Source organism: Sparus aurata, chromosome 11 (genome assembly GCF_900880675.1).
Source record: "Sparus aurata chromosome 11, fSpaAur1.1, whole genome shotgun sequence".
Classification (NCBI taxonomy): domain Eukaryota; kingdom Metazoa; phylum Chordata; class Actinopteri; order Spariformes; family Sparidae; genus Sparus; species Sparus aurata.
Window position 1 is genome coordinate 378,067 of NC_044197.1, and position 12,598 is coordinate 390,664.

Below are 12,598 nucleotides of genomic sequence, written 5' to 3' on the forward strand. Positions count from 1 at the left end.
AGGGATGCATTCAAGTGCTACTGAGGACAAATGAGCACCGACACCGTTACAGACGTAACGACGGTTATTAAAACAACTCCAGCTCTGAAAATGATTTAAAACTTTGAATAAAAATAAAAACACAAATAAAAATGACTGAAGATGAATTTGTTACTATGGCAACATATCGAATGGAATACACCTGTGTTATCTTTAAATATTGATCATATAATTTCTTGATTTATTGACTTCCTGTTCCTGTCTATTTCACGTGATACTTATATTTGAGTTATTTCATATTATTTAATATATTCTTTCATATTTTATTTCTGTTTGTTATTTGTTTGTGTGTCTTTTTTTGACACGTGTTATATTTATACCATATACAAAACGAATGAACAGAAAAACAAAGGAAACAAATTAAATCCAACATAAAGACTGTTAATGAAACACTCAAAGCAAACATGGCATGACAACATTTCCCCGCAGTGATTCTGGATATTAACATATAGATATTATTAAATTAAGACTTTAATGATGAACATTGTCGTTTGAAAACAACTTGAGCTCCACATCTCAACAATATTTCCAAATTCTTTCAATATTTCGATTTTATTGGCAAAGTAACGACTGAATTAAAATGTTTTGGGAAATACTTTGTGTGTCCTGAAGTTCCTGTTTGGACTGAAATAGTAATACAGCAGAGTAAAAACTAAACATCAGACACAAAAAACAAAAGACTGCAGTTTAATAACTAGAACATGTAATTTACACAAATATTGAAATTGTGTTTTAAACTGTTAAATAAATGGCTTTAATTTATCACTTAAGCATTGTTGGTTTTTATTACGAAACAACAATGTTACAAAACACGATTTATTAATGTGACAGCCAACATTAACACAATATAGCACACTAATATATAAGTTAAAATTGGGTAATAAAATACTAGTTCACATGATGAACTGTAGCAGCTACCGAAAACTTGTTGGTGCCAGTTGGATCTGATCTCATGTTGTGAGCGCTGTTTATTTTTCTGGAATTATGAATCTGATAGAAGGTCCAATACTTTCACTGTTTCCTACACTTTGTGTGAGCACCTGAATGCAGCACAAGAGCGGCTCCGTCCAACATGGCGGCGGCCCTGCCCGGCAGATGTGGCTTCTTCTTGGAGAAAAAGAAACGTTTCTGTAAAATGATCGTCGGCAGAGGAAGACGCTTCTGCGGGGAGCACGCCACAATGGTGAGTTCACGGACACGTGGTGAGTTCACGGACACAGACAGCCTGAGAGGAAGAACACGAAGATGAGACAGAGTCTCTGCTCGTCATTAAACATGTCCGCCTCTCAGACTGAAGCAGCTTCAAACTGGATTACTTCCAGTTTAGAGACGAAAACATGTTTTTATGAAAAGTAAACTAATAAACAAAGAAAAAAGTTCGGTTAACCTCCATCAGCTGCCAGCAGGTGGCGCAGCAGCAGAAGGTGATTGGAGCAGAGATGCTTCATAATAATAATTAATGTTATTTATGTTAAATAGATAAATGTGTTTTTATCACACGTGACTTGTTTAGAGTACCTCAGTCAGTACTGCTGTCCTTCATGTACTCTGATGTACATCAGCTCACCTGGTGATGTCATGGCGCACCTGTTAACAGCTTCCTGTTTCCTGTTTCAGGAGGAAGGAAGCAGCAGGAGGATTGTGTGTCCTCTGGACCCCAAACAGTGAGTCAGCACAAATTAATCAATCAATCAGCTTATTGATCTGATGGTGGCAGGCTATGTGAACGTCTGATTGGACCGTTTGTGACTTCCTGTTTCAGCACCGTGAGTGAAGACAAACTGGACAAACACCTGAAAAAGTGTAACTCCAGAGAGAAACCCAGACCTGTGAGACACACCGCCAAAATATATTGATTCATAATTAGATCATTTCTGTAATGTGTATTGATTTTATGTCAGTGCTGCGTTCACTGTCAGGTGAGCTGCATTGTCATTAATGTAGGATTTTACTATTGTTTTACCGCAAGCAGGTTTATTATGTGGAGAACATAAACTCTGGACCAGCTGACGGAGACGACATGCTCCAACAGGTAACAACTCACCTGAACACCTTCAGGAAGCAAGCTTAACAAACTCTGAGCTTCACCCTGAACTCTGAGCTGACTTACCCTGTGAAGTGAAACTCTGAGTTTTCAGTTCCAGAACAGCTGATCTGAGTTCGGTAAGTCACTCTGAGTATGTTAACTCTGAGTTGAGCTCGCGCCTGACGACCAGTAAAAAGCCATCATCATCAATGGAGCTCCGATACAGTGAGTCACCATGGCAACAGGGGAGAAAACAGGAAGCAGACATTTTCTGGGGGAAAAAAAAGTAACACGGCTGCGGCCGTAATAAAAATCACTGACAGAGTTTTAGATGCGGTCGTCTTTTCATTTTGGATTTAACATCACTTTCTTTTATATTAGCCTTTGAGGAAGTGGTTGAATGTTGTTCAGTGTTTTATTTTATTTTATTTTAGGCTATTTTATTTTATTTAAAACAGATGAAAATGACATAAACAGTCTCACGGTGGCTCCTCACTTTGGTTTTATTTCACATATTAAACAAAGTAAAAGTTTATTCAGTGGATATTTTAACTTGTAGTAGCTTTTACCACCAACAGATGCTGTTTAACACACATCTGTGTCCTGACATCCTGCTGAGTAGTTGAACATGAAGTGGTGCTCACCTCCACCTGCAGCACGTCCGACAGAGGCAGAGGAGCTGGTCCTGAGTCAGGTCACAGAGGAGCTGGTCCTGAGTCAGGTCACAGAGGAGCTGGTCCTGAGTCAGGTCACAGAGCAGCTGGTCCTGAGTCAGGTCACAGAGGAGCTGGTCCTGAGTCAGGTCACAGAGGAGCTGGTCCTGAGTCAGGTCGCTGGGTGAGCAGAGGAGCTGGTCCTGAGTCAGGTCGCTGGGTGAGCAGAGGAGCTGGTCCTGAGTCAGGTGACAGAGGAGCTGGTCCTGAGTCAGGTCACAGAGGAGCTGGTCCTGAGTCAGGTCGCTGGGTGAGCAGAGGAGCTGGTCCTGAGTCAGGTCACAGAGGAGCTGGTCCTGAGTCAGGTCGCTGGGTGAGCAGAGGAGCTGGTCCTGAGTCAGGTCTCTGGGTGAGCAGAGGAGCTGGTCCTGAGTCAGGTCTCTGGGTGAGCAGAGGAGCTGGTCCTGAGTCAGGTCACAGAGGAGCTGGTCCTGAGTCAGGTCGCTGGGTGAGCAGAGGAGCTGGTCCTGAGTCAGGTCGCTGGGTGACCAGAGGAGCTGGTCCTGAGTCAGGTCACAGAGGAGCTGGTCCTGAGTCAGGTCACAGAGCAGCTGGTCCTGAGTCAGGTCGCTGGGTGAGCAGAGGAGCTGGTCCTGAGTCAGGTCGCTGGGTGAGCAGAGGCTGAGGGCGTCACTCACCCCCAGGACCCAACATTAGAGGCAGACACACACTTACTGTCTACAGATTCAACTACAAGTCATTTCATCTTATACTCAATGCAGCAGCAAACTAGAAACACAGACTTTGAAATTACGTTGTTGTAAAAACTACAATAGGCTCTACTGATGGTTACTTCTGTAGCTATCTGTGGGAAATAAAGAAAGCCAAATGAAATGTGAGTTATTTCTCTGTTTCTGGCTGCTGGAAGGTGATTGATTAACCTGCCAAGTGATTAAAAAAAAAGAAAAAACCGAGGAGGATTGTTCAGATGTGAGAGCACGTCAGCGATGACGTGTAGCCTGATATTCGCTGTGCAGCCGGAGAATATAAATGACGGACTGATGAGAAGCGTCTGCTGTTCGGTTCAGTCCTCGTCAGGGAGTGAGAGCTCATCTAAATGAAGCTAAATTCTCCTCCTGGTGTAAAACTATCTGAATTATTTCTGCTTCAACATGATGGGACTGAGAAGGGAAGGACAGCCGCTGTCAGACAGCTCCGTCACACTCAGGGTTTCTTCAGGTGAACCTGCAGTGAGCAGGTTCTGTTCACAGAGTCAGTTACCGCAGTAACAGACCCAGAGTTTAACTTACCTCTCTTTCTGGAGCTGAACACTCAGAGTTTCTCTCATCTCAGTGTAACAAACTCAGAGTTTTCACAAAACCTGTTTTCTGGAATCCCCCCAGTTCACACACTCACTGAACAATAACAACTAAAGTTTGTGTGTGCGTGTGTGTGCGTGTGTGTTCAGGTGAGCCTGTCTGAACACAGCCGAGCACAGCTGGAGTCTCTGCTGGACAAACTGAAGACTGCAGTCACAGGTGAGTGTCTACTCCAACAGGTGTGTTTACCTGTCAGCTATGAGTTGTTGTTGTTGTTTGTGTTGATTATTTGTTGTTGTTGTTGTTGCAGGACTGCAGTGTGACGTGGAGGACAGGGTTCTGTCTCACCCTGCTCTTCAGGAGGAACTTAACAACCCAAAGAATGGAGACTCCGCCCACAAACACCTGAAGCAGCAGGTAAACACAGGATGAATAACTGAGTTGTTTAAGGTGGAAGCTTCATATCAGCAGAATATTTATATGAAATAAAGACAGATCAATAAAATGTCACAGCAGAGGTGACACGCCCACAAGGAGGTGGAGCCCGCAGTGTTTGTGTCTCACCTTTCAGGTGTGTACAGTCCTCTATCTTAGGTCACCTGGAGGCGCTGGGGCTGCTGGGAAGGGGGCGGTGCTTCGTGGAGTTTGGAGCAGGTCGAGGAAAACTGTCTCACTGGATCCACGAAGCTCTGAAGACCCGGGATGATCCAGAGACCCGGGACCACCTGGAGAGCTGGGACGACCTGCAGCTGCTGCTGGTGGAGCGCTGCAGCACCCGCTTTAAGGCACAGGAAATCTCTGAAACTCCTCTAGAACACCAAGTCCCTGTGCTCCAGGCTCAAGTCCAAACTGGTCCTGATCCTTCTGCTCTTGACTGGTTTGGGAAGATAAATCCACATTTAAATCCAAAAAGTTAAAAGTTATCTCTGAGCTCTCCTTCCGTCAGTAACGGCTCAGGTCAGAATCCCTCCACACACTCAGCAAACATCTTGAGTTTGGTTCTGATAGAGCCCGGTGGCAGAGATCACCTTCTGTGTCTTTAAATCTGCAGCATGACATCATCAGTGAGGGCGGAGTCAAAACAATTCTCCTCTAAGACTCAACAACTGCTTCTGTTCTATGGATTGATCATGTGAATCTGGTCTGTTCTGGTCCAGGTGGACGGGAAACATCAGGGTGTTGGTGTTGAGTTCGAGAGGCTGCAGGTGGACATCCAACATCTGGACCTGAGTAAGAGACAAACATCTGATCCGACTCTGCTGGTTCAGTATTGATGTGGACTCTGATGGTTCAGTATTGATGTGGACTCTGATGGTTCAGTATTGATGTGGACTCTGCTGGTTCAGTATTGATGTGGACTCTGATGGTTCAGTATTGATGTGGACTCTGATGGTTCAGTATTGATGTGGACTCTGCTGGTTCAGTATTGATGTGGACTCTGATGGTTCAGTATTGATGTGGACTCTGCTGGTTCAGTATTGATGTGGACTCTGATGGTTCAGTATTGATGTGGACTCTGATGGTTCAGTATTGATGTGGACTCTGATGGTTCAGTATTGATGTGGACTCTGATGGTTCAGTATTGATGTGGACTCTGCTGGTTCAGTATTGATGTGGACTCTGATGGTTCAGTATTGATGTGGACTCTGATGGTTCAGTATTGATGTGGACTCTGATGGTTCAGTATTGATGTGGACTCTGATGGTTCAGTATTGATGTGGACTCTGATGGGTCAGTATTGATGTGGACTCTGATGTCTGCAGGTAAAGTCCCTCTGCTCACACAGAAGAAGCTCCCATTGGTCGGAGTCGGGAAACATCTCTGTGGAGCAGCAACAGGTAAGAGAGCGGGCCAACTCAGATCTGGTCCCTGTCTCTGGTCTCAGATCTGGTCTCTGTCTCTGGTCTCAGATCTGGTCCCTGTCTCTGGTCTCAGATCTGGTCCCTGTCTCTGGGCTCAGATCTGGTCTCTGTCTCTGGGCTCAGATCTGGTCCCTGTCTCTGGGCTCAGATCTGGTCTCTGTCTCTGGTCTCAGATCTGGTCCCTGTCTCTGGGCTCAGATCTGGTCTCTGCCTCTGGTCTCAGATCTGGTCCCTGTCTCTGGGCTCAGATCTGGTCTCTGTCTCTGGTCTCAGATCTGGTCCCTGTCTCTGGGCTCAGATCTGGTCTCTGTCTCTGGTCTCAGATCTGGTCTCTGTCTCTGGTCTCAGATCTGGTCCCTGTCTCTGGTCTCAGATCTGGTCCCTGTCTCTGGTCTCAGATCTGGTCCCTGTCTCTGGTTTCTGTCTCTGTCTCTGTCTCTGGTCTCAGATCTGGTCTCTGTCTCTGGTTTCTGTCTCTGTCTCTGGTCTCAGATCTGGTCTCTGTCTCTGGTCTCAGATCTGGTCTCTGTCTCTGGTCTCAGATCTGGTCCCTGTCTCTGGTCTCAGATCTGGTCTCTGCCTCTGGTTTCTGTCTCTGTCCCTGTCTCTGGTCTCAGATCTGGTCTCTGTCTCTGGTCTCAGATCTGGTCTCTGTCTCTGGTCTCAGATCTGGTCTCTGTCTCTGGTCTCAGATCTGGTCTCTGTCTCTGGTTTCTGTCTCTGTCCCTGTCTCTGGTCTCAGATCTGGTCTCTGCCTCTGGTCTCAGATCTGGTCTCTGTCTCTGGTTTCTGTCTCTGTCTCTGCCTCTGGTCTCAGATCTGGTCTCTGTCTCTGGTTTCTGTCTCTGTCTCTGTCTCTGGTCTCAGATCTGGTCTCTGCCTCTGGTCTCAGATCTGGTCTCTGTCTCTGGTTTCTGTCTCTGGTCTCAGATCTGGTCTCTGCCTCTGGTCTCAGATCTGGTCCCTGTCTCTGGTCTCAGATCTGGTCTCTGTCTCTGGTTTCTGTCTCTGTCTCTGGGCTCAGATCTGGTCTCTGTCTCTGGTCTCTGTCTCTGTCTCTGCCTCTGGTCTCAGATCTGGTCTCTGTCTCTGGTCTCAGATCTGGTCTCTGTCTCTGGTTTCTGTCTCTGCCTCTGGTCTCAGATCTGGTCTCTGTCTCTGGTTTCTGTCTCTGTCTCTGCCTCTGGTCTCAGATCTGGTCTCTGCCTCTGGTCTCAGATCTGGTCTCTGTCTCTGGTCTCAGATCTGGTCTCTGTCTCTGGTTTCTGTCTCTGTCTCTGCCTCTGGTCTCAGATCTGGTCTCTGTCTCTGGTTTCTGTCTCTGTCTCTGCCTCTGGTCTCAGATCTGGTCTCTGTCTCTGGTTTCTGTCTCTGTCTCTGCCTCTGGTCTCAGATCTGGTCTCTGTCTCTGGTTTCTGTCTCTGTCTCTGCCTCTGGTCTCAGATCTGGCTCTGCGGTGTCTGATGGAAACACCAGGACTCAGACAGGAGACTGGACCACCCCGAAAACGGCTCAAAACTTCAGAACCAGCTGGTCCAGAATCAGTTGTACCAGCAGCACTGCCTGGTCCCGTTCCTAATCCAGACCCTGGTCTTCATCCTGGTCCAGTCCAGGGCCTGGCGGTGGCACTGTGCTGTCATCATCGCTGTGAGTGGCGTCACTATGTGGGTCAGAAGTTCTTCCTGCAACGAGGACTCGGAGCTGAAGAGTTCTCAGCTTTCTGTCGAATGTCCAGCTGGGCCACATGTGGACTCAGACCAGCGGGTCAGGACCCTCCACCTCAGGATCCCACCAGTCAGAGAGGAGACCACGAAGAGCATGAACCAGCAGAGGAGACGGACACTGTGAACGGGTAAATGTTTGATTCTGACCAGAGCTGCATCAATCAATCAATCATTAAGTCGTTTAATAAAATACATATTCTGTGACAGTAAACCGAACATTTTGAGACATTTGACGACAAAACACTGATCGAACACTGATTGTTACTATGACAACCAGCAGCTCTGATGTCACTTCCTGCCGTGTCCTCTGCAGGTTTCTGTCGGCGGCTGAACGTGAGCAGGTCGGTCGTCTCTGTAAACGACTGATCGATGGAGGCAGGATTCACTTCCTGCGGACGAGAGGGTTCGACAGCAGACTGAGTCGTTACGTAAACAGTCGTGTGACCCTGGAGAACGTCCTGCTGACCGCCGTCCCCTCGTCCTCCTCGTCCTCCTCCTCCTCCTGAGGGCCAACATACACACGGAGTCCAGCAGAGTTTCTACAAAAGTCTCTTTATTGATTCTGACGGGTATCAGCACAGATCAATATGTGTTCACATGTTTTATTATGTTTGTATTAAAGTATTTTCACCTGTGTTCAGTCTGGCTGCTGATTGGCTGCTTGTCAACATTTATAAGAACATGAAGCACGGACGGATGTCAAACACACAATATGAAATCATTTTCTACAATCTTTATATAAAGTTTCAGCGTTCGTCTGTGAGCTTGAAGAATCTTCTTCTCTCACGTGAACTCGCGTCGCTGAGCTCAGAGCAGGAAAAAGCCCAGAAGAAGAAACGCAGACTGTATTTTATTGTGACGAGTCATCAATCGGCTCTGAAACATTCAGAACAGAAAACATTTCATCAGATCAATACCGATCAGGAGATGTATTCATTTTACCAACAATGATTTTAGTAAAAATCAAACTGCTGTTATTGTTTTTGTTAGATGTTGTTGTGATCACGTCGTTATTATTTTAATAATCCAAACAGGAAGTGAACACAAACATTGGACCTGGAGGACAGAAAGTGAAGACAGTGTAAAGTTGTTTCTCAACCTGCGGGTCTGGGCCTTCAGAGGGTCACAGGATGATTAACTGGTTACAAACTAAAGAAGAAGAATTAACTTCCTGTCTTCTTGTCTCGTCGAACCCTGGCTGGTTTCCTTCAGACTGATGAGTTTTGGAATCATGTTAATAAAAACAGTTTGATTTTGTTAAAAAGTTCAAAATGTGACAGTTTTTATTTTCTTTAAAAACCTGAAGTGTCGCTCCAACGTCTGTCTGTTTCCTGGAGGACTGAACAGAACCAGGACCGGGTAAATGATGATGTCACAGTGATGTCATCAGCCTGCACTCAATTGGTGTTAGAAGCTGCTCAATAAAAATAAAACTAAAACTTTACGGTCCAGTTAAATGATTTTGGTTAAAGTTGTCACAGTCACACGTGACTCAAACCGTTAGTGTTCAACAATCGTCTGGCGGCGTCGATGGTCACGGCGGTTACTAACGGTGGGCACAGTGCACGTTGAGCACGGCGTACGCCCTCTTCCTGGCCTCCTGGATGTACATCTGCATGAACTCTCGTCCAAACATCTCTCTGTCGTCCTCGTCATCATTGTCTTCATCATCCTCAGTCTGAGTCTTCCTGCACGGCAGCGTCACGTCCAGAGTCAGAGGGTTGTCCCGGAAGTTCACAAACCTGCCCCGACAGAAACACAACAAACAGGGATGACACACAAACGTCTGTTCAGTGAGAGACGACAACATGTGAGCGCTCATCAGGAGACATGTCCTTCACCTTAATGGACACCAAACTGTTTAAATGATGACATGACGGACTGACCTGAAGTTGGACGGACTGACCTGAGGTTGGACAGACTGACCTGAGGTTGGACGGACTGACCTGAAGTTGGACGGACTGACCTGAGGTTGGACGGACTGACCTGAGGTTGGACGGACTGACCTGAAGTTGGACGGACTGACCTGAAGTTGGACAGACTGACCTGAAGTTGGACAGACTGACCTGAGGTTGGACGGACTGACCTGAAGTTGGACGGACTGACCTGAGGTTGGACGGACTGACCTGAGGTTGGACGGACTGACCTGAAGTTGGACGGACTGACCTGAGGTTGGACGGACTGACCTGAAGTTGGACGGACTGACCTGAGGTTGGACGGACTGACCTGAAGTTGGACGGACTGACCTGAGGTTGGACGGACTGACCTGAAGTTGGACGGACTGACCTGAGGTTGGACGGACTGACCTGAGGTTGGACGGACTGACCTGAGGTTGGACATGTCCTCCATCAGAGGGGGGATGTCTCTCAGCTGGTTGCTGCTGAGGACCAGGGTGTCCAGACTTCTCATCCTGCTGATGTTGTCTGGAAGTTTCTCCAGCTGGTTCCTCTGCAGCCACAGAGTGTGCAGCTTCTCCATCCTAAAGACAGGCAAACAGGAGCTTGGTGTTCATTGGCTGATGGACAGAATGGGGGCGGGGCTAAGACCATTCGTTTACTGACCTGTGTATGTCCTCAGGTAAGTGCTGCAGTCGGTTTCCTCCCATGTCGAGCCACTCGAGCGCCGGCAGTTGGACCACACAGTCCGGTATGCAGCTGAAGTCATTCATGGACAGATCCAGGTGCTGCAGCTTTGTCAGGTTCCTCAACTACAGAGAACAGGACAGAACTCAGACCAGAACCTTCTATAGTTTCATGTCTACAGAAAGATGGTTTAGGTTTCAGTCCCTCTGTGGGCTGAACGTTGGTTTAAGTTCACACCTGCTTTGTTACAGAGGTCTGAGGTGACAGTTCACACCTGGTGCAAAACCGTCTAGGAGTGAATGCTGAGTTTAAAGGGGTCTTTCTTCAAACTAGTTCTGGTTCCTGCAGTAAACCTGGTTCAGGTCTTCATACCTGGTATGGACTGGAGGCTGCTTCAGGTTGTGGTCCGTACCTGGTCTGGCAGCTGGTTCAGGTCCCGGTTCATGGCCAGCTCTAGTCTCTCCAGACTCTCACAGCAGCTCAGTTCTTCAGGGACAAACTGGACTCTGTTGTAACTCAGCAGGAGCTCTCTGAGACGGGTCAGCTTCCCTGAGACCAGAATCAGGACATGAAACAGAGTCCTGAATCTGAGTCACAGTTAGAATTACAGAGGAGGTACTGACCTATCTGTTTGGGGATCTCACTGACCCCGTTGCGGGACAGATCCAGAACTAACAGGTTCTGAAAGCTGGAGATGAAGTGAGGGATCTTCTGAAGTCCTGTCCGGTGAATCTGCCACTCCTGGACCTGACTGAGCTGGACCAGACAGCCCGGCAACGACTGGTGGAGGGAGGGGGGGTTAGAAAAATCACATGACGGCAGAGACCAGTGATCCTAGATCAGGTAAATCCACCTGTAAAGTTCACTTCCTGTGTGGGGACGTTACCTTCCACTCCTCCTGTTCAATTCGGAGGATGAGGCGTCCGTCTTCAGTCTGCAGCTTCTGTTTCAGCCGAGCCAGAACCGCCCGGTCCTCCCAAACACCAACACTCAGTCTGAACCAGGAAGAGGAACCACGTGAGTCATTAGAGAACAAACAGACCTGGACAGGCCTTTTCTTCAAGTCTTCTGGTCCATGCTAAGCTAAGCTAACTATTTTCTCACCACATCTTCCTCTCTGAGAGAACAACAAGAACCCAACAACGTTTTGTTTGTTTCAGGTGTCACGGGTGTTTTGCTGAAAATCTCCAGACATTTTTTTTTGGCCTACAAAACTTCACCCAAGCTGAGGAGGCGGAGTCTGACCTGCCTGTGGCCCCGCCCCTCGCCGTCCTCTTCCGCTGCTCCTCGTCCTCCTCCTGGATCCTCCTGATCCTGGTCTCCCACAGAGCTTTGATTGAGCTCACTGAGCTGCATGCTGCCACGCCCACCATGATGACCACTTCCTGTCGGCTGTATGATGTCACGACCTCTGACCTCTGACCTGCAGCGTCCTCCCTCTGACCATCCTGTTAGTAATCGATCAATATATCCAGAAATATAACAGACATGATATCACAAAGTCACAAACTACACTGTGGTCAGTCCACAGTACTTAGAGTAGTACAGCTGTAGTATCTGTGTACAGTAGTAGTAGTATCAGTAGTACAGCTGTAGTATCTGTGTACAGCTGTAGTATCTGTGTACAGTAGTAGTATCTGTGTACAGTAGTAGTAGTATCAGTAGTACAGCTGTAGTATCTGTGTACAGTAGTAGTAGTATCAGTAGTACAGCTGTAGTATCAGTAGTACAGCTGTAGTATCTGTGTACAGTAGTAGTAGTATCAGTAGTACAGCTGTAGTATCTGTGTACAGTAGTAGTATCAGTAGTACAGCTGTAGTATCTGTGTACAGTAGTAGTATCAGTAGTACAGCTGTAGTATCTGTAGTACAGTAGTAGTAGTATCAGTAGTACAGCTGTAGTATCAGTAGTACAGCTGTAGTATCAGTAGTACAGCTGTAGTATCTGTGTACAGTAGTAGTAGTATCAGTAGTACAGCTGTAGTATCTGTGTACAGTAGTAGTATCTGTGTACAGTAGTAGTAGTATCAGTAGTACAGCTGTAGTATCTGTGTACAGTAGTAGTATCTGTGTACAGTAGTAGTATCAGTAGTACAGCTGTAGTATCTGTGTACAGTAGTAGTATCTGTGTACAGTAGTAGTAGTATCAGTAGTACAGCTGTAGTATCTGTGTACAGTCGTAGTAGTATCAGTAGTACAGCTGTAGTATCTGTGTACAGTAGTAGTATCTGTGTACAGTAGTAGTAGTATCTGTGTACAGCTGTAGTATCAGTAGTACAGCTGTAGTATCTGTGTACAGTAGTAGTATCTGTGTACAGTAGTAGTAGTATCAGTAGTACAGCTGTAGTATCAGTAGTACAGCTGTAGTATCTGTGTACAGTAGTAGTATCTGTG

At 46.8% G+C, this 12,598-nt stretch overlaps 2 protein-coding genes across 5 annotated transcripts; one reads left to right on the top strand and one right to left on the bottom strand.

Annotated features, from left to right (window-relative positions):
• The first annotated feature begins 1,064 nt into the window (after nt 1–1,064).
• On the top strand, nt 1,065–8,895 carry trmt13 (tRNA methyltransferase 13). Of its 3 annotated transcripts, none has more exons than XM_030434293.1 (11): nt 1,065–1,222; nt 1,657–1,703; nt 1,802–1,868; nt 2,012–2,071; nt 4,187–4,256; nt 4,348–4,454; nt 4,619–4,822; nt 5,195–5,267; nt 5,801–5,875; nt 7,343–7,751; nt 7,937–8,895. In XM_030434293.1, exons 1-11 carry the CDS (start codon nt 1,112–1,114, stop codon nt 8,127–8,129), a joined length of 1,416 nt encoding a protein of 471 aa, XP_030290153.1. In that variant the 5' UTR covers nt 1,065–1,111; the 3' UTR covers nt 8,130–8,895. The 3 variants fall into 3 exon arrangements, with proteins under 3 accessions (XP_030290153.1, XP_030290154.1, XP_030290155.1); XM_030434294.1 differs by having other exon boundaries at nt 1,802–1,805; XM_030434295.1 differs by lacking the exon at nt 1,065–1,222 and having other exon boundaries at nt 1,656–1,703; nt 1,984–2,071.
• Nucleotides 8,189–11,670, bottom strand: lrrc39 (leucine rich repeat containing 39). 2 transcript variants are annotated; one of them, XM_030434306.1, is made up of 8 exons: nt 11,451–11,670; nt 11,092–11,200; nt 10,829–10,985; nt 10,618–10,754; nt 10,185–10,330; nt 9,950–10,102; nt 9,175–9,365; nt 8,189–8,499 (listed from the first exon to the last, which is right to left on the bottom strand). In XM_030434306.1, the coding sequence occupies exons 1-8, from the start codon at nt 11,576–11,578 to the stop codon at nt 8,474–8,476; spliced, it is 1,047 nt and encodes a 348-aa protein (XP_030290166.1). In that variant the 5' UTR covers nt 11,579–11,670; the 3' UTR covers nt 8,189–8,473. The 2 variants fall into 2 exon arrangements, 1 of the variants encoding a protein (XP_030290166.1); XR_003986032.1 differs by having other exon boundaries at nt 8,374–8,499; nt 8,924–9,365.
• Between the last annotated feature and the right edge of the window lie 928 nt (nt 11,671–12,598).

Excerpts from the sequence above, each read along its gene's own strand:
- trmt13 (XM_030434293.1), top strand. The coding sequence starts at position 1,112 with ATGGCGGCGGCCCTGCCCGGCAGATGTGGCTTCTTCTTGGAGAAAAAG. Across the intron at positions 4,257-4,347 it reads ACTGAAGACTGCAGTCACAG|GACTGCAGTGTGACGTGGAG; the intron begins GTGAGTGTCTAC and ends TTGTTGTTGCAG. Across the intron at positions 5,268-5,800 it reads CATCCAACATCTGGACCTGA|GTAAAGTCCCTCTGCTCACA; the intron begins GTAAGAGACAAA and ends TGATGTCTGCAG.
- lrrc39 (XM_030434306.1), bottom strand. The coding sequence starts at position 11,578 with ATGGTGGGCGTGGCAGCATGCAGCTCAGTGAGCTCAATCAAAGCTCTG. Across the intron at positions 10,755-10,828 it reads TGAGATCCCCAAACAGATAG|GGAAGCTGACCCGTCTCAGA; the intron begins GTCAGTACCTCC and ends TTCTGGTCTCAG. Across the intron at positions 10,103-10,184 it reads TTACCTGAGGACATACACAG|GATGGAGAAGCTGCACACTC; the intron begins GTCAGTAAACGA and ends GCCTGTCTTTAG.